This window comes from Anomalospiza imberbis, chromosome 10, assembly GCF_031753505.1.
Source record: "Anomalospiza imberbis isolate Cuckoo-Finch-1a 21T00152 chromosome 10, ASM3175350v1, whole genome shotgun sequence".
Classification (NCBI taxonomy): Eukaryota; Metazoa; Chordata; class Aves; order Passeriformes; family Viduidae; genus Anomalospiza; species Anomalospiza imberbis.
The window spans coordinates 5,866,889-5,889,879 of record NC_089690.1 but is presented as its reverse complement, the minus strand read 5'-3'; the positions used below and the strand labels follow the sequence as shown (position 1 = coordinate 5,889,879).

The 22,991-nt window shown below is 36.8% G+C and overlaps 1 protein-coding gene across 3 annotated transcripts in view; it reads right to left on the bottom strand.

The window, feature by feature from the left end:
• NAALADL2 (N-acetylated alpha-linked acidic dipeptidase like 2) overlaps nucleotides 1–22,991 on the bottom strand; it is a 310,270-nt gene that overhangs the window by 143,594 nt on the left and 143,685 nt on the right. For 2 of the 3 annotated variants that reach the window (XM_068200323.1, XM_068200321.1), the window contains exon 4: nucleotides 19,696–19,815. The exons of the other annotated variant lie outside the window; for it this stretch is intronic. In XM_068200323.1, the coding sequence (XP_068056424.1) occupies nucleotides 19,696–19,815 (120 nt within the window). The remainder of the gene's footprint in view (nucleotides 1–19,695; nucleotides 19,816–22,991) is intronic. 3 annotated transcript variants of the gene reach the window in all.

The window sequence follows — 22,991 nt, the reverse complement described above, 5'->3', positions numbered from 1 at the left end:
GTCTGTGTCTGGCAAAGTAACAGAACCCTAACTAAAGAGATAAAACATGCTTCAGCTACAAGCACTTATAGTGTCTTAGGGAGATTTTTTTTTAACACTTAAAATGGCAGCTTACACTACTTAAATCTCCTTAAAGCTTCACACAGATTTGCAAAGATTGTATTTTACACAATGACTGCCTAAGTGTTAATGACATTACAGTTCATTAGACAACACAGGCCTTTAAGTGTCAGCTAGTGACAGCAGACTTAATTTGGGATCATGTTGTTACTCTAACATACAACCTCCTCCTTTTAACTTCAGGCCAAAACTTCCTCTTCCTAAAGGCAGATTCACAATCTCACTGTTTTTTACAATTCCAATCAGTCCTAACAAAGCAAACCATGGACATAACACATTCATAAGATAAGAAACAATGTCTTGTTTATATGTTGTCTCTATATAATTGTGATCCCTTTCCTCTGTCTCTTCCAGGTAAACCTCAGAAAAATGCATGCAGAATTTTATTTTCAAAGCTGTAATAAATATGGAGCATGGAAACAAAAATAAAGATAAACTAATCAGTAAAAAAAAATTGTACATCAAAAATACATGAAAAAATACACGTTTGTACCCGATACATATTATTCGAAGTAGCGTCAAATATATTAATGTTTTTAAAATCTCCTATTGTCATTATACTTCAGTGCAATGATTAGCTAGCATTAATTAGACAAATAGCAGTAATCAGTTTTTACCTGCTGCATTTTTAAATTCATAGTGCAATGTGCAAAAGATATGGTTCATTAATCTGAGACACAGCTTTACTGGACAGGTTAACAGTTATTAATGACTCTTTTCTACTGAAGTCCCAATTAAAATCATGATGCTCTAAAAGGATCTCCCATCTCATCTGACTAATTGGCAGTACGTACAATTATGAAGCAAGAGCAAAGGCACATTTAAACTGTGGAAAGATCTCACTGATACATCTTTTTATTTCTGTAGCAGACTGGGTAGAAAAGTAAGAGTAAGATGCTGTGGGTATAATCAGATTCTGCTATCCTCTCAATTGCCTGCTGTAATACAGAGCATTTGGAAGGGGCTTGGTAACACAAACAAAACTCAAGGTGGAAAAACCCACTTAAATACACTTATCTTCATCTATATACCACTCTTCCAAATTACAAGTTTTTAACAAAGTAAGGTTTGGTTTCACCTTGTATTTTTAATATTGCACTTGATGTTTAATCAGGCTCCAGGATTCTACATCACAAAGATCGAGGGATGTTCAAAGGAATTTGGTGGCAAAACTCTGTCTGAAGAGGTTTTGGCTTTTGCTGATCAACCCTCAAGGTGCTGTGCTAAGGCTGTAAAAGGGATGGAGGATGCAGCCAGTTTAATGGGGACCATAAAAAGAAACACATCTTTCCTTTGCAGCTCAAACACTGCCCTTGCCTGAGGAATGGCATCATTGTTATATTGAACAAACAGGGCTGGGAAAGGGATTAAGCTGCATAAAACTTCCAACAGCTATAAATGCATACATAGTGGTCTCATAAATGACAGGCTATTGCCATAAAGGTCTTAGAAGGGGGAAAACATATTGCAATGGAATTTATCAAACTATTCCTGCCATACAGTGACATATATAGGAACAATACAAAATCAAAGAGTTACTCTGTATCATGGCAAGAGCTTAAGACTTTGATGTAGTTACTACCAGAGAAATGATAACATGAAGTGCATTTATTCGTGGAAAGAATCTGACAAGCATATCTAAGATTTTTTAAGACATTTTCTGTAATCGATTCTCAAACTAAAATTGGCTTTCACAATTCTCAATTTTCAAAACTTTGTCCTTTTTTTAATATCTAGAAAGTTATTTTTAGGGAAGAGAGAGTCTCCTTTTGTATTTCTTGGATGTCCTACAGATTGTGGGAAGAAAAGCAGAAGGGAAGGGTAAGAAACTTTACAATGTTAATCACAAAAATCTGCCACTGAGCAATGGGGCTGTATGGCAGTGATGAGTAAGAGTATTTGCACATCAGTTTACCATCCATTATATTTTAAGTACATTCCTCTACCAGGTAAGTGCTATCCAAGGACAGTAGACTTCTCAATGAACAGTGGTCACAAGCTTGCTGTGTGCTGGTTTTACTGGAAATCTACACACTGACCTGTGGACAGCTGTGGCAGTTGAGGAAAAACCTTTGGAGACTTCCTCTCCAAACCAAAAATCATCTTGGTTTAATTCTGTAATCCTTGCACAGAAAAATTTTTAACATTCTGCTCCTACACGTGGCATTGAGCTTATCAAGAACTGAATGTTCTGTCCCATACTTTTTCCTCTTTTTGCTGCCTGCTCATCTTCTATACAGTTTTATCAAAGAAAAGTAATTTGTTACACATCAGCAGTTTTTAAAAATGGAATTTTTCACAATAGGATATTTGGACAATTAAACATAAGCCAGATATACTGCCAGTTCCCTGTACTAGATTTTAGCAACTTTTAATACAAATTGAGTGCATATTTTATTGCCAGATCTTGCTTACCACTGCTAAGAAATTCACAATGTTCAATCTAATTAAAAATGAAATTGAACTACAATTCCCTAGAAACAAGGGCTGATTGGACTCAATAAGCTTTACTTAATTTATTTCAGAAACAAAATAATTGAATTGCTTACAGTCCAGAAAAAAAGAGCTCCATTATTTGATGAGTATATAATACAAAGCCTTTCGTATTGCTATTGCATTCCTACATCTTCAGGAAATACTACTCACTTCTAAATAAGCATGTAGAGGAACACTGTGTGCATAATAAGTATCATTAAATATTCAGTAAACATTAAAAAGAAACAGGCTGTATGAGTGTCCAGATGAGCAAGCTCCAGAAAGCCAATAGCATTTCCCTGTTCACACAGAAACTGTTGTTTCAGATTATGTTTATGGTTATTCCAGTCTATGTTTAGACTCTATTACAGAGAGAATAAAGCTGAAGATCCATCATACAAAAAACAATTACACAAAAATATAATTATAATCTTGCTAAATCATCAAGAATAAACTGATTAGACCCTTTGTTGGATTTTGTACGTTCTACCCAACCCTTAATCCAAAATCCACTGAACTGCCAACAGAGTTACAGACCAAAGTCAAATCTACCAATGTCCCCTTACTTTTTTTTTCTTTTTTCTTATTTATTTATTTCCCTACCACTAGAGAAATTAAGACCAACAGATCTGATTTTCAAGCACTGCTCCCAGCACAGGGCACTTCTCCCCGAGAAAGCTGCAATTTCAGGCTCCCCTCATCCTTCTGCACCTTGTGCAGGGCACAAAACCCACAAAAAGCATCACCCACCCTGGGGAGGTGGCTGCAGTTCCACTGTGCCTGCAGCCGCTCTGCTCACCACAAACATTTGGGGCACCTGCTCCCAACCTCAGGGGGCTCTCAACTCTCTGCAATATTTTTCTTCTCACTCTGGGCTCCAGCAGCAGGCTCCCAGTCTGGAGATACCACAGTCATAGGATCACAGAATAGTTTGGCTTGGGAGGGACCTTAAAGGTCATCTCATTCCAACCCCCCTCGAAATATCAGCAAGAATAAGGGAGAAGATGAGCAGAGAGCAAGGGAAACACCTACTTTGTATAAACACCCCTCACTGTGCCTCATATGCAGTGCAAACTCATAACTTTTGATTCTCTCTACAATCTTTTCTCAACTAAAACGTAAATATCCTCGGCGTACCTGGAATATTTTCCAGTACCAACACTGGAAGTTAGCAGTGTTGAAATGAACACAGCCCAAGCCATCCTTCTATCTCAAAGATAAAAGTAGGATTATGACTTTTCTAGCTCCAGGGGTGTAGTTCTTGTATGGGATCCATCAAGGCATCAGCAGATGCTCTCAGAACCCACAGAGCAATCAGTCAGAGATTTGCAATTAAGGCACATTTGCTGCCCCAATTGTTAGATTGTTAAAGCAATAGCTGCCTTCACTGGATCTGTGCAAAACCAATACCTATTCACTTGTTTTATTATTCTTACAATTCTTAACCAATTACTAGTACTGGAAAATTCTAGTGTTTTGCTTTGGTTTTTTGTAAAGTACAAAATGTACTCCCTGCTCAACTCCTTCCTGGTCTATTACCTTGCATCCAGGTTTCATGCTTTTAAAATAATGCCTTGGATGTAATATAACAGTCTCTTTTGAGACTGCATAACACTGTTATGTATTTTTAAATTTACATCTTATTTAATTTTATGTTTCCAAGTAGAACATATAAAGATATAGAGTGTGCTATACGTAAGCCTCGGGCATATCTATATACAAACTAGGAAAAGTGAATATTATTAATTGGTTAATTAATATTTTAGCTTCATTTATGGAAAAGAGCAGTGTTTAACTACTTGGTTAGCATGCCTTTAAGTAAATCAATACTCAGAATGAACTTATTTATCTTCCTTATTAGAAAAACAGTCACAAACGAGGAGTGATAAAAGAAATGATCATAAAGAATGTGCCCTAGTCCATAAAGTCATTTCAAGAACTATAAATATTAAACAAGTTATTACAAACCTTAGCAATAAAAGTTCTTTATAAATTATCAGTACTGATTTCTGCTCCTAAGCTCCCCTAGAAATTCCAAAATTAAAAATTAGCTTAGTCTTGATTGTGTTTCCTCCCTGCCATTTCAGAAACTAGAAGTTTTTTCCACAAGAACTTATTCATGAACTGTGCTACACAGAACATATCATGAATGCATCTTTCCTACTGAACATCAAGGTTTAAAACGGAATATGTAATAAACTGAAGCACCACTTAATATATAACTCTGGCGCAGCACAACTGCGGGCAATCTACACAAAAGATACAACAGCAGAAAAAGCCAACATGTGCAGCTTTTGTGTCTTCCTAGGTCCTTTCTTTTTCACTGCTTTCCACTCAGCACATCAGTAAAACAGAGCTCTGTCTCCTCCTGTGACCTACTAAATAGCCCATTTCACCAAAATGAAATAGTAGAAAGAGCTACATGAAAGAGGTCCAAGGTTGAAGCACTTGATGAGAACAGGGAAGGCAGCTGGATTAGTTTGGCAGTCACAAAGCACTACAAAGTCATTCATTCACCAGCAGTTAGGGGAAAAAAAACCAACAACCCCCAGCTCCTCTTCAGTAACACCAGTCTACAATTAGTTCCGAAACATCAATCCAAAATTATGTCCTTCCCCTGTCTTAAAAAATAAAGTGAAAAATATAAAATGTGAAAAATAGGTCCAACTTGCTGTCACTAAGGGTTTTTTTTCATGCAGTGATTAGGAAGGGAAGACCCCATAACAAAACAAGGTCATACAAGGGTGGTTAAGAAAGATGTGGTAGTAAAACCCTTGCTCTGTCACTCTTCCCAACTAGGTCATTGACAGCACATTATTTTTGTCTTTCTCTGACAATTTTTTGGGGAAGGAAAGACCAAAAGAAAATATCTTTTGAAACCTTGTACATTAAAAACACAGTTCCCTCTGATGGGCCCACAGAAAAGATTTAGCACCACTTACAGCTCCTAGAACTACACTAAACTTTCTAAATGACAAACAGAATACTGCAGTTATAAGATGAATGAAAAAGAAATACAATAAAACTCATGATCAATCAACATCTGTTACACCACTGTAACTCCTAAGACAGAACTTGCAGAAAAAGTCTTTAAAGAATATACAACTTCACTCTGGGGGAAAAGAAAAAATCAAACTGAAAACCAACACAAAACCAAACAAATGCCAAACCAAACGCCTCCAACTTAAAAACCCGAATAAAAGCTCCATCTCAACACCAAGTTACACTACAGGACCAGGTAATGAATGAATGGTCTGACACAGAACGAAGACCACAATCACAGGCCCTGGTGTTTAGCCCAGGACAGAAATCTATAGAAAATCAGGGAATATTTCCAAGTTCAGAACAAGCATTTTCTCTTGCAATAAGTCTGCAAAAGAGACAGAGTGGAAAAAAAACCCCCCAAACAGAAATTTCTGTTCTCAGCCATTAATTTCTTCTCTTTATCGACTGACAGTGGTGACTAATTTTGTACTTACTATTGCTTCTAACTAAAAAGGTGAAAAGGAAACCACCTCAGGGTTACAAGGCAAGCTTACTTTTGCATCACTTAGTAATGGAAAATGCATATCTATCAATTCTGCTTAGAAAATTGGTAGTTACTGAAATCCTCGTGCCTAAGCCTGCATTTAACTTTAGCTTTACACCAAAGTAGCACCCTCAATGTCAATAACCCTTAATTGGTAAGAAACTCAAAGTCAGGCTTTCTGACCTTTATTTGTTGGTCTCCTCTCTCAAGTAATAAGTGACTGGATGAGAGGAAAGTGCATCTCAAATTGCATCAGGGAAGTTTCAATTAGATATTAGGAAAAATTCTTCACCAAAAGGGTTATCAAGCCTTGGGAAAGGCTGCACAAAGTGGTGGAGTCACCATCCCTGGGGGGATTGAAAAGATGTGTGGATGTGGCACCTGGGGACATGGTTTAGTGGTGGGTCAGGGGAGGGAACTTGAGGATCTTAAAGGTCTTTTCCCACCTGAATGATTCTGTGATTCACTGTGTATGAAGCTAATTCTCTCAGGGGATGGAAAAATAATATACACGTAATTGTTATGATTCTTTTTGATAGCAAATACTAAAGATTAATCCTAAAATAGACAAAGTTCATAAAGTTAATTGTAGAGATAAACACAATTTAAACAAACTGAGAAACTAATTAATACTCATCTTTACAACAAGGGCCTTCACAGTTAAGATTCTTAGAGCAGGATGACAGGGATTTTAAAATCAAATTTACCTTTTTGAGTTTTTGCCAGCATCTACTAAACTGTCCTTTCACACAAGATTTCTGAGGAGAATGATCTGTTCACATGCCATTCCATGAAGATACTGAGTTAGAGAGGCAGCTCTGACAGTAAAACCCTGATCAACTCTTTGCTCTCAATATGATTATCTCTGATTATTAGAAAACAACTTAACACTTTGAGGGCTGTCTTAGAAATATTTATATTAACTTTATCTCACAGTCACTGATGTTAAGTTCCAGGCTTACTATTTAAGATCTTTTCTGCAACAAAATAACAGAAATTTTCTAGAAAACACTCTTTTGGAGGGCATTGTTTTATGTTGGGTTAGGGTTTTTTTCCTCTTCAAGTTTAATTAGAGAACAGGATTATAGTAAAGTTAAAGAAATCTTTTTTCCTCATCATTTACAAACATCTTCAGAGGTTAAATAAATAATTGTGTAACACACCTTGACCATGAGACATTGACTAGCTTAATTCAGGAATAAAAGCTTAAAATTTGTTTGGGTGTTTTATAAGGAGCTCAGATTTGTTAACAACTCATCACACTGTCTATTAATCTTGAGTCCAAGAAAAAAAATCTTTCTAATACCCTTAAAGGGTGAAGACTAATATTTAGCATGCAGGTGGTACCTTCAGAATTACATCAGTTACTCTGGGCTGTTCACATTTAAATTGAAGCTGGAATATTTTGTATATCTATCTTTTTTTTCCCACCTCATAATAAATGGTAAAGCACTAGCAGAGTTTTATATGCCTGCTTTCCAATGTCCAATTCTATATCAAGAAATGTTTAAGTATCTACATAGAGGACCTCATCACCAAAAGCTATTGCAGAGATAAACAGAGTCAGAACTGAAATATCCCATTTCACAGAACAGTCAGGATTATAATTAAATTGCTCCAGACATATCCTCCACTTCAGGGAGTCAAGACATCTATGATTGCCATTTCTAGAAAAGGGATACCAGGGGAAAAAATATATTATTTTCTACTTGCTTTGCAAGCCATCCTCTTCCCTCAAGCATGAGCCATGCCAAGGAAGGACATCAGGCTGACAGAGGGCATTTCTTACACGATGTTCTCACAGTGAAATAAAGGAGCAGAGATTGTTCTGGTCCGTAAGAACTTCTTGACAGAAGACTAAGCAGCTGATCAATCTGGCTGAGAGGCTGTGTGTGCACTTCACCGTGACAGTGCATGGTGACAGCATCTCAAAAATGAAGGTGCCATGTGATGGCCGTGACCTTATTGTCATGGGAGAGTTTTACCTGACCAAAGACCACCCATGGCTACTTTTGCTGAAGGGGAATTGTTCTGTAAAATGTACCGCGCAACACATTTAAGTATGGTTTTTGTATTAAATAAAGTGAGTTTTAATGTGCTTCAACATAAAGTGGTGTTTTTCTATATTCTTCTGGAAACCTCACTGCATCAAGCTGATCTCTTTACTGAGAATGAATATCTGTTGTATTAACAATCAAGCTAATTTGGCTATGAAAACTTAGGTTTTCTTGAAGTTAAGTAACATACTTGTAGTTTCATTCTGTTTGCCAGTGAACAGAAAAAAGGAGAAACGTGTAATTTAAGCTATTCTTCCCCTGTTAGCACTGGTAGCACCAAGTATTGAACAATTCTGCACTTTTGGCAGGTCAGAAGCAAATCTTATTTTCTGAATTTTCTGTATACCTTGAAATGACTTCACCTTCAAAGAAAATAAAGCCCGTTGAGTGACAGTGTCAGATTTTGCCCTTGCAACTTTCAGTGAATCTGTACAGTGTGCACATCAAAGTTCATCCGGTCAGGTATTCTTGCAAATAATAAAAATTAGTGAATTATCATTTAAATTAAGAATTAATTGAAAACATTACATTTTTTGTAAGATTAATTTTGCACTTCCAAAGAGTTCAAGTTTTTCTGAAAAAGCATATATGGAAACAAAAGGCATTTGCAAACAGATTCTATTGTATGTACAAATGTCACAGCAAAATAGATGTCTGTGTATGATAGTTTCATATACATTTTTTTAAATACTAATATCTTAACCTTTCCTAATTTAGTGTTTTTTTAATGAATAACACTACAATGAAAAGGAACAAAATTTAAATTAAATACTCTGTAATGAAAATTTCTGTACTTTTATCATATGCTGTATCACATTTCCACTTTGCTGAACAGAACAAACGTAATCTTTTAAAGATGCTTCCACTAATGGCAGGTATGAAGCACAGTGCTAATAATATACTTGGACTCCTCTCAGGTATTCCAAACCAAGAAAAAAGTACATTTTGCTTGGAAGGGGACTGTTCTTAGGCAGGAAGAGGAGCCCAGATGCCAGCTCTCTGAATGCATTCCAAATGCCTTCCTTGTATCTCCTTTTTAAGGTATTGCAGCATCTTAGCATGATAAGGGACAGTAATTTCTACACAGATGCTCCAGACTAATTAAACTCTAATGTCTCACATAGATTTCTTCAGCCTGTAATCCAAGAATGGCCTGAACCAGCAGATTCAGGCTTGCCTTTTTTCCTCATACTCCCTAATACGAGGAACAGGAACGGGACATGCCCACGTGGTTAAGTGGATTAAATGTTATCATTTTTCCTCTGAGATTACAGTGGAGGCCTGACTGAAATGAGTTGTCAGGTCAGTTCCCCAGTGGACATTTTATAACATAAACCCATCACATATAACTGAATACTGATATAAGAGGCAATATAGTCAATTCCCACGCCAGGGAAAACCAAGATTGACTCAGAAGTGAAATATATGCTTCCATCTTATTGAAAGGGAGGTCTCTCTAGGTCACCTCAAGGTCACCTCTGAGGCTGCGCGCTAAGAATTCTTGTGTCTGCATAATAACTGGCAGTGGGAAAACATAAATAACAGGTTCAACTGTCAGTGCAGGCACTCCTCCAGCCTTCACAAAATGCAAACACTGTCCTCCAACTAAAATATTACCTGTATCTACACATAACCAAGCTGCCCTGACAGATCTCAGCCCATGCACATTCTGTGGTTACTCACAATTACAAGGCTTTCCTGGGCAGCTTTGTGAGAGTTTGGGTTTGTTTGGTTAAGGGTGTTTTATCTGATGAGGAGACTGATTTTTGGAGAAATCTGAAGTGTACAAGTGATGTGAAATTTGAAACAAATAATGAAAAATTGCACTGGTTATTTGAAACAAACAATGAAAAATTGCACCTTAAGTCAATCAAGGAAAGTAGCCCCCAGCATTTTTTCCTTAAGGTTCCAGTGACTGTGATCATGTGATTTTTGTTTTCTTTCCCAATGACCATAAGGAAGTTCAAGAATCGTTTTATTTGAAACAACCCTGATTGACTCTATATATCAAAAAGCATCCCAATCAATGCTTTTAAAAAGACCCAAAAAAACCAACAAAACAATCAATTACCATGAATGAGCACAACTCCAAATATGGAGAATTGCTCTCAGAAGAGTATGTTAAATACTAAAACAAAAGAAAAAAGCACAAAGAAAAACCCCAGAAGCCAAATCCAAAAACCAAACTCACTTGAAAACAGGAGAATGTAGCAGGATAACATATAAAGGAAGCTGCCATTTTGTTAGCTTTAGATCAAGAGAAAACAAAAGTCTAACTTTGTTGCACACACTGCTTGTGAATTATTCACCGAGATGCAAAGAGGAAATGAAAATGTCTGAGTTCTCATATTGAAATGCACAGTCTTCTCCTGTTAAGCGAAAATATGTTCGCTGTGGTAGAATTGCCTTCTGCACAGAAGGTTAGTTTAATGTTTTGGCAATCGAAACAAAATATTCCAAGTGGTTATTGCTGTACTTGCAAAGAGGGTGCCAATTATATTTGTAATGACAGACTTGTGTTTTTCTTTTCAAATTCATGCACAGGCATCAAGAGGCCCAAATGGCTAAGAGTGAAATTTTGACTTTGGCGTTCCATGGCATTATGCAGTCAAAGAGAAAATTAAAAAATATAATGCTAAAAGCCACCTCTTCCCTCTCCAGGGAGGACATGCAGTTTCATATTTTTAACCATCTATGCTCCACAAAATCCAGCTACAGACAACCTGAAAGGAGCAATACAAGTAATCCCAGGGAAAATAATAAAAATTGTCCATAGGCTGCTTATTATAGAATGTAAAATATAAATATATATCCCTGGTTCCATGGATGCAAATGAAAAGGCTGGATCTCAGCATTCAGCAAATCCACATTTCTACTCAAAGTTCTGATCATGTGGCAATTTACAGGTGTATTTGAAAAGGTAGAATTCAGATTTTCATGCAGAAATCACAAGTGTTGATTTTGTGAACCAGTTCTCAGAGTTGAGTCTCTAAAGCCACACAGAACCAATGCAAAAACCAAACCAAGGTCTGGATATCCTGAAGAGCCACAAGGCATGAAAATCATTCTTCAACTGAGTAATCTGTGACATCCTGGTTTATCAAATAAAACACTGATTCTAGGAACAGAAATGTTTACTTCTATAATCTCCTAAAATCATGTTTTACATAAATACTTTATTCAATAATAGTGACTTTTGATACCTTTCAACCCAGTTTCTCAGTTCACAGATATGTAAATAAACTGATTACTATGAAGCATTCTGAAATAAGAAGATTTAAAAGAGCATAAATGTCAGAGAAGAATCATAACTTCTTAATGAAAAAAGGAACCAGCAGCTACTATAGAACACACCATACAAGTCAAACCCACTCCAGAATGAGGGCAGTACTTATATAACACTTTTGGCCTGATAGATGACCTTTTCCTCTAATCACTATTCCAGAAAATATCAAATATAAGCAGGATAGACCATGCTGGTCTGTGCCTCTCCTCTGCAGAGCTGCTGGAGGGGAAATTTCTGAAGATCTCTGGCATTGCTTCACCCAGTCCAGTGGCTGACACTTTGAAAATCACCAAAGGTCAGGTAGATCTGTTCTGGAAGGATGAGATTTTATATATTCACCCCTCATCCCTACTCCAAGCTCATGGATCTTCAATTCTATTTTCCTTCTTTCTCAGCTGCTGTTGAAATGTGCTGGAAACACATGAGCTGGGAAAAGACCCAGATAATTTGTCTGTCAATGGCCCTTTTGTGAAATCCAAGCTCAACTAATGCAAAGGACCAGCTCAATTCACATCTTGGGTAGGAAAAATTAATTCCCTACACAAGCAACAAAAGAAGGGCCAAGAACACAAGCAGAAGCATGACCAGTCCATGTGCAGGAAGAGCAAATTAAAAAGGTTTGGATTTTCTGAAGGAAAGACAAAGTGGTGTTTCCAACTGCCCTGCACACGAGTAGATGGTCATGTGTGGATTCTGGGTACAAGCTGAGGCAATGGATATTTTGCTCAGCTCTGCTTCAGAACAGTTGCCTCACAGCAAACCCATTTCACTTGACTTTGCACCGATGATCAGGACATAGCACTCACATGGTAAATTGGATGACTGCATTCACTACTCACTTTTTAAGGGCTTGATAAAATAGAAAATTATGCTTGAGTTTCACACCTCTAAAATCAGACAAGGGCTTCAGAAGACCCCACAATGAATTCTTTATGACAACTCAGCCATTTTCCATGTTTGAATGGAAGCCACTTAGTGTCTCACTCAGGTTTATTGCACTAAAAGGAGAAGATCCCCTATAGCACTTTCCCCTCCGGAAAGAGAAATCCATTATGGGAGCTGGACTAATTTTTCAAAGGATACATTCAATACATGCAGCAAATGTGCAATTAAACAGCCAATTGAGCATATGAATATTTAGAATCACTTCCCCACGAGAAATATAAGTGTTTAGGGTTACTGAAGAGAACAGGACTATGCACCGAGTCAAACTGGGAAGAATTCAGTGTTTGATTCACCAGCAGGACTTCAGAAATTTCTGTATTGACACAGAAGAGAAAGAGACAACAGGAACTACAGTTGGGAACACCAGCAGTGCCTCCTCAAAACATTCAGGGAAAATTGTGTGGCATCAGAAATGCAGAATAATCAATACCTACTTTTGGTCATTAACTTACATTTCCCCTTGTTTACTCTGCTAATAGCACATCTCTCCTTCCATGCAATCAAATCCAGGGGTTTGTAAGCAAAAAGGAAATGATTAATAACCAGAAGTCCTTTTACTGATGCAAACAAAATGTTAATTACTTGAGAATATTGACAAGTTGTGCTGTAATTATGCTTCCTTCCAGACATCAATTGCTTTTCTGCTACCCCACCCCTTATATTCTTCTTACTGCTTACAAGGGCAAATTGCTTTTTCCCATTTCTACTGTAAAAAGTGGAGTCAGAATTCCCTCTTTAATTTACTGCAGTGCACTTGACTAAGGGGATGAGAGAGCAAATTTTTGTCAACTATTTCATACTCATGTGGACAGATACAGATTGGATTTATAACTGCACTGGCACTGTTTCACTTTTAGGTGGCACAGGTCACTGTACATCATCCTTCAAATGCTGGATGAAGTTGGAGGAAAACTGACACGCTCAGCTAAAAATTACTGTGGACACTAACAGCCTTCTAGGAACTGAACACAGGAGCTCAGTGTGATTTGGTTCCAATCAGGAGTACAGAACCACTGTGACTTTCTATTTGACTGCTTTTTTAGTTGTCAACTACAGATTTCTCAAGTCAGTAGGACTTCTTGATTTTCTTTCCCACAGTGCCTCACACTGAGGGGAAAATGTATCACAATTGGTACTTTCAATTTGTTTTTACCCAGCTATGTTTAAACTAAATTTACCAGTAAAGAATTAAAATATGACTTCAGGATGAAGCATTAGGTCATAAATCTGTGCAGAGAGACTTGGCTTTTTAACTCTGGTACATTTCCTCAGTGGGCTGGGGCACATTTCTTAGTCCACCCAACCCAGATCAGATTTATGATATGGAGGCACGGTGTCTCCAGGCTTCTTTAACTATTATGGTTTCTTCCTTCTGTTCAAAAGGAACACAAAAGCATTGTTATCAGTGAGAGCAAAAGGAATATAACTCAGAACTGTGTCTACCAATCTCTCAATTGTCTCACTTTCTGATGAAGGAAGGCCAATGGTCTTTCTTTGAAACAAGCATAAAATTTTTCAGTATTCACTAAAGAGCAAAATAGCTTCTGCAGGATTCCATGAATCAAAAATCAGGAAGAGATTCAGAAAGACTCATTAAAAACACAGGACTGATGAGTGTGAAACCTCAATTACATAAACACCTTCTTTTTGGTATAGATTATTATTATCATTGCTATTATTGCCATAATTGCTGCTATTATTATTATTATTATTATTATTATTATTATTATTATTATATCGTTGTTGTTGTTATTGTTATTATTGTTGTTATTATTGTTATTATTATTCAGTTTTTTAAAGACCTAGGTAGAATTTGCTTACGAAGGAAGTAGAGAAGAAATGCAAAGGGTCCATTCCTTAGACTGTGTGAAATCTCACAGATCAAAGAGGCTGTTTGAGGAAGGGGAAGGTTAAGAACATGAGTACACTAAATCTAGTCTTTGGGGGAAGAGAAAAAGGATAAAGAATAAAAGCAACTAACTCAAAGGAGAGAATCTCTGATAAATTATGGGGAGACCAAGGCTAAGGAAATAGGATCACAAAGCCACTAGGGCTTCCTTGAAGACAAAATAAGAACTAGAGTACCCTGTACAAATGTAGACTGGCTACTTAGCAAACTCTGCACAACAATTTGAATGAATCAACCTGAATCCAGTTTGGACTATCAAAAGAAACTCAGAATTTTGGGAATTGAGATGAGATTTTATGAGGATGGTAAATTAGAGCAAACCTGAAAAAACAGGATGCTATAACAGCCAGTGGATGTTACTAGATAATCCCTTCAGATCCAGATCCCCAGGTATAGTTTTATATCTTTCTATAATTTTTATTTATACTGCCTATGTCTATGGCTGGACTTTTTGAGAAGGGCTTTAGGAAGGGATATAATATCATTAAAAGTCCCATAGCACTCGTATGGGGAAATGTGTGTATATAAAGACTTTAGGAGCCTTGGAAAAAATTCTACCGTCCAAAAAAAGGTTACAAGAAACCCCAGTCAAAACTCCAGTGTCCTTAATAATGAAATGCACCTCAAGTGTTTATGTTCCCTTTAAAATGTTTGGGGTTTTACCACGGTTTTTATTTGTATATTTACATGCACACACTGTATATAAACAAACACACATATATTTGTGTATCTCTAGGGAGGGAGGAAGGGATGGAAGGAAAGGGAGGGTCCTCGTTAAATGGAGATTTACAATGTAAACTATCATCTTCACAATTGTATGTGCTAGCCATAAGAAGTAGCAGAGGGAAGGAAATAAACAAATGTAGACATTGTAGAAAAGTGAAATTACTTTTTCCAAAGTAAACTTATTTTAAATTAACACAGTTATTAAATGGAAGCCTTTTTGCAAATTACCTTTATTCTGGGAAACTTTAATATTTTCTATTTAGGGAACCCTTATCTATAAGGGCCTGCCAATAACCTCTGCATAAACATCCAAGCCTCCAAATTCCTAAACTTCATGACAGTTAAAAAGCAATTTTATGAATATTTATGAAGGCAGTAAATTATTAAAATAAATAAAGATATTTACACAGTAGAACAACATCTTCATTTAATGGATGTGAAAAAAATGTTAATATGTGAACATTTTAAAGATGAAGTGGTTTGGCCTTCAGGGCTTTTGTTACTCTATTAAAAGTTAATTTAGGACAAAAATTATGGTTTTTTATGAATTGAAACCCCTAAAGATTAAATCATGATCAAGACACACAACATTTTTCAAAAAATGAATCTGTTAATGACATTTCCAGAGGCTGGCTATTGAAACCACTGTGCAGTTCTCCCTGAAAAAAGCCTCCTCTGGCTTCTGTGCTCAGAGCAGTGACACACACTCAGATGTGCTCTAGGGCACGGGAGCTGGGCGCTACCAAGGTGCTTTTGCCAATCTTTCTGCCACCACACATCTCACACTACTAGAATATCTTGTCTACAAACACACTGGGCAACTCAAGGTGCTCTTTCTCAAGAAGGTGCTCTACACCACATGAGTGATTTCTTAATCACTGGTAATAAACTTCACCATCTTTCACCAGCCACATTTGTAGATCCATCTGGTTCAAGGACTTCAGGAGGCTGCTCTGACCTCCTGACTGGCTACTCAACCTCACCAGTGACCCCAATAACCAGAGTTCCACCAAAACACAAATTTTCCTTCTAGCCAGGACACCAGGAGACAAGTCACCTTCAATCTCAAGGTGTGAGAAAATGTGGTTTTTATGGCAATTCCCTGCAGAAGTTTTGCCTCACTTCTTTTCTACATTTGTCTCATTTCAGCTCCCTGCTAAAGGAAACTTTTCTTCTTCTTAAATCCAGCTCCCTCTTTATTCAGCAGCAATCCAGATCTTAAAAGTGTCTCAGAGTAGTCACAAGATCCCTCCAGGAGTTGTTGAAACGGTTGGAATTTTCTCCTTCTGTCAGTTTTCCAGCACTGTGAATTATTGTGGCTAACAAGACCAAAAAGACTTAGTTATGCCAAGTTCCCTGTCACATGGATGCTCCCCAGGTGCCCCACAGCCCAGCCCACTGCCTCAGTCTGTCTTGATATAAGAAATTGCCACTCCAGGTGCTGGGCATAGTAACCTCCTGAACCTCTCAGCTTCATTTGAAAAGGATTCTGCCTTTGCAATAGTCTTGCCTGCTCCTTGTTGTACTATTCCTGTTCCCTCACTTTTCATATTAATCTATAATAGAGTCTTGCTCACTAACTGATCTTAGGGCCCTAACAATGGTAAAAACCCTCTCAAACCCCTGCTCCACTCTGGTATTTATATATATACATACATATATATAATACATAGCACTTTTTTATCTTTTTTTTTTTTTTTTTTTTTTAATCACAGCAATGTAAACTACTTGGTTTTTTTATTTTGTTTTGGGTTTTTTCCCCTACAGAGGCAATGCTGCAAGAGCAGATACCCTGCTATAAAGGCAGGATCCATGTTCTTTCTCTTTATAGCTGTAATTTATGATGTGGCTGAGGCAACACATTCTTTGTTTGAAGAAGTCCAGCTTAAGGGATCAGGATGTGTCTCCGTGGCTCTGGACAGGTGCCACTGCCATGGCTGCTGCCCCTCTCACTCCCCCTGACCAGAAACCACTGATCCAGTGGAACAGAAACACAACACTCCCAGTGAAATCTGAAAATCATATCTAATTACAAAAATAACTCCAGGTCAGAATTCTGCAAATCTTTTTCTCACAAAGCAGCTTAAATTTATGAACCTTAAGAAATTTAATCAGAATTACTCATGTTTAAGACTAAACTGCATATTTTTAACAGCACATTAACTTCAGGCTTTTCTGCCTACTCCAAATTCCCTGTACATTCAAATTTCAAATTACTCCAAGCTCTGAACTCTGTTGTTTTCAGTGTCTAAAGATATGAGAGCTGGGCACAGTCTGAAAGACTGAAAGTAGAAGCTCTGAATTATTTTCAACTTTAATCCTCCCCCAGTTTTGTACCTTATCCAATCTTTATAAACTAAATCCATACTGCAAAAATACTCATTTATACAACTATTTTTCCAAATATTCAAATTTCCATCACTTGGACTTATTTCTGTAAATTAGCCCCTTGAACATGAAGTTCTTTTCTACCAGCACATCCTTTCTCTTAATATGATGTAAAGACAAAGGAACTGTTGTTCAGTTTTCATGGTGATTTTTTTTCTGCCAGCAGTAGTTTATTATTTCTTTCAGGTTTTTTCCAAAGGACTCAGTATGGAAAGAAAGAACAGTCAAATATTTTTTTAAAGGCAAATTAAACACACAAAAGGGGAAAACAGAAAAAAACCCACATGAAAAAAAGCAGTAAAGTGAGAAAGACAAAAAGCGTAACTGTTCAAGGGAGATATAACTGAAAAATAGAGACATAATTAGAAACTGTTAAGAAGATGGAACCTCAGTGCAGGGTCTATAATAGAAAGACTCCAATTCAGAGTGAGATACTTGCATAATATAAAATAATATCAATGAAAAAAAATTAAAGGAAATTAACACATGAAAAATACAAGTTAAATACAAAAAGTGGAAAGAAACCCACTAAGTATAGATGTTTCTATAGCCACAACTCTCTTATGAACTAGTGCTCTGTTTTAATGTGATGTAAAACCAAGCACATGGAAGGCAGAGATAAGGAAAATATAGGGAGAGGGAAGTATCAGCTGGAACAGAAATGTGAGACTCAGTAAGTACAGAAACATAAACATTAGGGGGGAAAAAAAAGATACAAAGAGAGGATTCAGCAGAGAGATACTGGGCTCATTTAAACCAGCAGGACTTGCAGTTAAAGGCAATATTTCACATCAAATATTCCTTAGGAAAGGAGAATCTACTTCTGATAATCTTTCTACACCTTTACTGACAGTCATGAGCAAAGTAAAGCTTACAATTATTCCACTGCCAAAAAGACACAAATTATATTCTAAAAAAGGGTAGTTTACAGCCTCAAGAAAAAGGGTAAACTTTCTGCGAGGAGAACATGGAAAGCAGGTTTGGGTGGTTGTAATTTTACCTCAGACCCTGAGCACACATTCGAGTCAGTCTCCTGATCACACCACACTTTGGTTTGTGCTGTATAACACACTCTGAACGTGCAAAACTGATTCTTTTGGGGCACCAGAAATGTAGCTAATGCACCTCAGCCATTAAACAGCCCACATTTGGGACCAGCTAACAGCCAACCCACACAAAAAGCTCTTGAGATGTGCCTTGTCCTCAGCACCTTCTGGTTTTCTCTTCTCCTTCAGGCTGCTTGGTAATTCAGACACAGTGAGTGTTCACAGGAAGACAAATTGGTAAAAAGTCCATCCCACAGACAGTGCTGCTACAGCAAACTTTCCATCTTTATCAAATCCCTGCTTTATGAGCCCTGATTGCTGTTTCATTGGCTTTGTCAGCAGTGGAATGCAGGATCAGATCTATTGCTGGAAATGATGGGCAACAAGCGAGTCCCAGCAATGACAACTGACCTTTCACAGGCGTAATTAAATTGCATCTAAATAATTTAAATAAACAGCTAAACCTACTCAGTTGAAAATGGCATTTTTATTGAGACAAATCTTATTCCTATAGAAAAAAACATTAAGTGGTTATTTTCTGAATCTGTATTGCAGTCCTGGCTGGGCTTTCTATGGCCAACAGAGCAGGTCCTGATTTACTTAACTTCAAGATCTGGAGTCACTGCTCTTTTATAATTGCTTTTGTGAATTGGGAATGAATTGTTTAAGCATTTACTGAGCTACTATACTTTCTGTATTTTCTGAAAGTCAAGCCAGCAATTTTGTTTATAAGATATTTGCAACAGAAGGCAGTTACTGGATGTTTAGAGTTTAAATGTGGTTTATATGTTGAGTGGTTTATTATGTTTAGTGCAAAAGTGGATTAGTGAGCTCCTGCTCTGTGCTCTCTGCCAGAGCTGGGGTTGGAGAGGATGGATACACATACACCCATGTACACCCTCTCCAGACACAATCTCTTCTGCTTTATTAGTTCTTTCAGTGATTTCTCTGTTTATCAAAAGGCTTCTAGTACACCCAGAGAGGGGTGAGTATTGAGGAAGAATCTGAGTGTCAATAAGGTCTGACTTATTGGGGAAAATGGCAAACTCTGTTTTTGTATTTTGAAACTGAAAAAAAAACCAAAATAAACCCCAAACAAATAACACACACAAAAAAAAACCTAAAGCAAAAAAAAAAAAAAAAAAACCCAAAAAAAAACCAAACAAAAAAACCCCAACCCACCAAATTAATAATTCAGCTGATGTGTAACTAACCTTATAAAGCAAAGGTGATTGTCCAAGCTTCAAAAGTGCAATTTTTTTGGTCACGTTTGTGATGGCTTGAATCCGGATCAGGTCTTCCATGGTCCCATACTGGACATCAACAAGCTCTGCCTGCAAAGAGGAGACAAAATTCAGGCTACAGCTACAACCACACATCACTGAGGGTGCTCCTTGCATGGAAACAAAGTTGTTTGCACAAGCATCTGAGCAGAGTCCTGCAATTGCCTTACCCCAACTTCTAATCAGCAATATCTGTAATAGCAAAGACCTTGAAAGTTCAATCTGACAGGTAATTTTTTTGCAATTTTAATTCACATTTCATAAGCTATGATAAACTACTCCCCCTCTTTTTTCCAAGTGGTTATAAGAGATGCTGATTTTGATAAGAAATTCCCCTCATTAGCTACAGGAATCTATTTAAAACTGTGTAAAGGATACTAATTCACTTCTGCTTATTTTCTTAAAAATAATCAGAGTCTTGTAAAGTATTTCAGGAAATGAGTGATTTTACTGGTCACTTCTGAAAATGACAGGTAACACAACCTCCACCAATACACAGTTTTATTTTGTGACTCCTGAGCAATCTTACCAAACTACTGAAGTATTTTCTTTTAATCCATCAGTTATCCAAGCATTATACTCAGGTAACTACAGTGATAACAGACTATGCTCTGTATATGTTTATATTAATACATCTTTTTCAAATTATTTAGAGTCACTTCGATCTAAAAGCATTTAGAATGTGAATATCTTCAGCTCTTCTGTTAGGACTTTGGAAGAAAATATAGAACAAGTTCTAAGTTATTATTAAATGTCAAGCACTGGCAGTAATGGAAAAATATTTCAAGATGAGTTCTCAAGTTTTTTTTTTAATATATCATTTAAGATTGACCAAGGGCATTTTTCTCACTCATTCGTAGCAATAAATTCTGGTGAAAAAAAAGTAAGAGGATAATCAGTCTTGTACATTACTATTTTAGAATGTTATGAAGCTCTCAGGACATCATTGAGGACATTCTGGATCCACTAAATCCGTACCCAGTGCTCACACAAAACACAAGTACAAGAAGACAGGAGAATATTGCATCAGTGTTAAAATCAGAGGAGCAGTACAAGATGGAAAAGTTTTCTCTTTCAGTTCAGCTTTGTAACTTAAGTATGGATTCATTGCCAAAGGCAACAGTTCTGATTTTGGGTATCCCTACACAAACTGTTTAAATTCTAGCAACAGTTGTTCTGGATGTGTAGGATGTGTGAAATTTTAGTAGATTCCTGAACATGGGTATTTTAGGAAAGTATTTACCCTTAAAAAAACTGTATCTGTGTGAGTTTGCATCTCAACATTCAAGTTGAAACCATACAAAAATTTTGCCAAGATTCCTGTCTTATTAAATTCTTCTGAATTCTTCAGAAAAGTTTCCAAGTCTGCAATATGTCATCAGTGCTGTACAAACCAAGTATGTGGAAAAGCCAACCAAAGTTATAAGGCACTTCTGAACAGGCAAACATCAGATTTAACACCAAATAATGAAATGTAGAACAGGACAGCTCACACTTCACAATGCTTCTTCTGAAATAAATGGGGGTTTTCATAGCTAAAGAACTAGAAAACTATTTAGCCAATATAATTATTTTCCTGTATGGTCACAGTATTTGAAAAGCAGGATAAATTCAAGTGAAGATTTCATACTAGAGATACGTATTTTATGTTTTACCTAATCTCATGCCTCCAGTTTTAAATAATTAACCTAAGATAGGTATTTACCAGGCTGCTTAAGTTCATAAGTTATTTACCTCTTTCAGTAGCTCTTATCTTTATTTTAATTTACACCTACACATATGTCATTAGATACAATGCTTATTAGTGTCTCAGAAGTCTCTTGGCTTGAGAGGTTATGGGAGGTTATATCTAGGTTGATTTCTAGGATTCCTCTATCAAATTCCTTTGGAACCAATGCCTTCCTCACCTATTCTCCAAAGCAAAAATCAGGGCTGTCATTATTTGTATGAGAGAAAGAACACTGACTTTTCCTGAGGCAAAATCAATACCCCAACATGAGGATCATGAAGATCATTTGCTTCTCCAGCATGCCTGTGTGGAAATGAGCTCCCTGCCCATCCACATTCATGTGCTGCTGCTCTGCACAGCCCTTTGGCTCACTGCTTCTCCAGGGTGCTATCCACTGCTCTGTAAACAACAAAACTACATGTTTGCACAATTATTAAAGCGTTTAGCAACTGCCCTTGGATGCTCTTAGTTAATTTATGGATGCAAACTGCATCTCCAAGAGAAGCCCACTGGTCTTTCCCAGGAAACACATGCTCAACAAGAAAGGCAGAACAGGAGGTACTGCAAAAGCACAGCTCATTTTTTAATTATGTGGAAAACAGAAGTTGACTCCCTGCTGCCCCAAATACTCTGCAAACCATGTGCTTTGCTTCAAATTTTTAAAGTCAGCCCCAATACCAAAGCTATTAGGTACATTCATACATTAAGAGTACATGTAAGAAATTGCATAATGAATAGAATTCTGTTCTGTAATAGAAGAGAATTTCATCTGAAAAATGAACACATCTTCCACATGAAATATAGATCTGCTAAAGCTCAGAGGTTATCACATTCTGGAAACAGCATGTATAGCCTAGCACCCAGAGGTCTGCACAGCTTATAGCACCTCTAATTCTAGCTAAAATTACAAACAAAAATTGAATTAAATCTTTTCTTAAGTAAAACTACATGTGGCTCATCTCTGGCCAAACGAAGTCAATAATTCACTGTAAGAGTTTAGAACAAAGTCGTAACATTTTGGCAATACATTCCAGAAAGTAATAGGTACACATTAAATTATGAAAACAGTTATGCAAATTATTCTTACCCCTTCCTCTATTCTGCACCTGAACGCTTAAGTAAAATTTGTAATAAAAAGCAAAATACTTTGCAGTATTAATGAAGTCTCATTAAATACAGTACAGCAATACTAGCTCAGAGTAGTCAGTTTTGGTTTTATTAGGTGGACTGGGGCTCAACTAATTGGGATCCTAACATCTAATATAAAATTAAATCTTGAAAAAATACAACTTCAAAATTATGGTGAAGAATCCTATTGAATCCAGACCTTCTACCTTCCTAATAATCCATTCAGAAGCTGACAGACCATTTATAATGCAGGAAGGCCTGTTTTAGTCACAACATTTCTAATACCTCCAAAAATGAATAAAGATTGAATTTCCTATTATTTCTCATTTCTGTTTTTAGAAATGCTTACAACATGACATAATCCTCATTT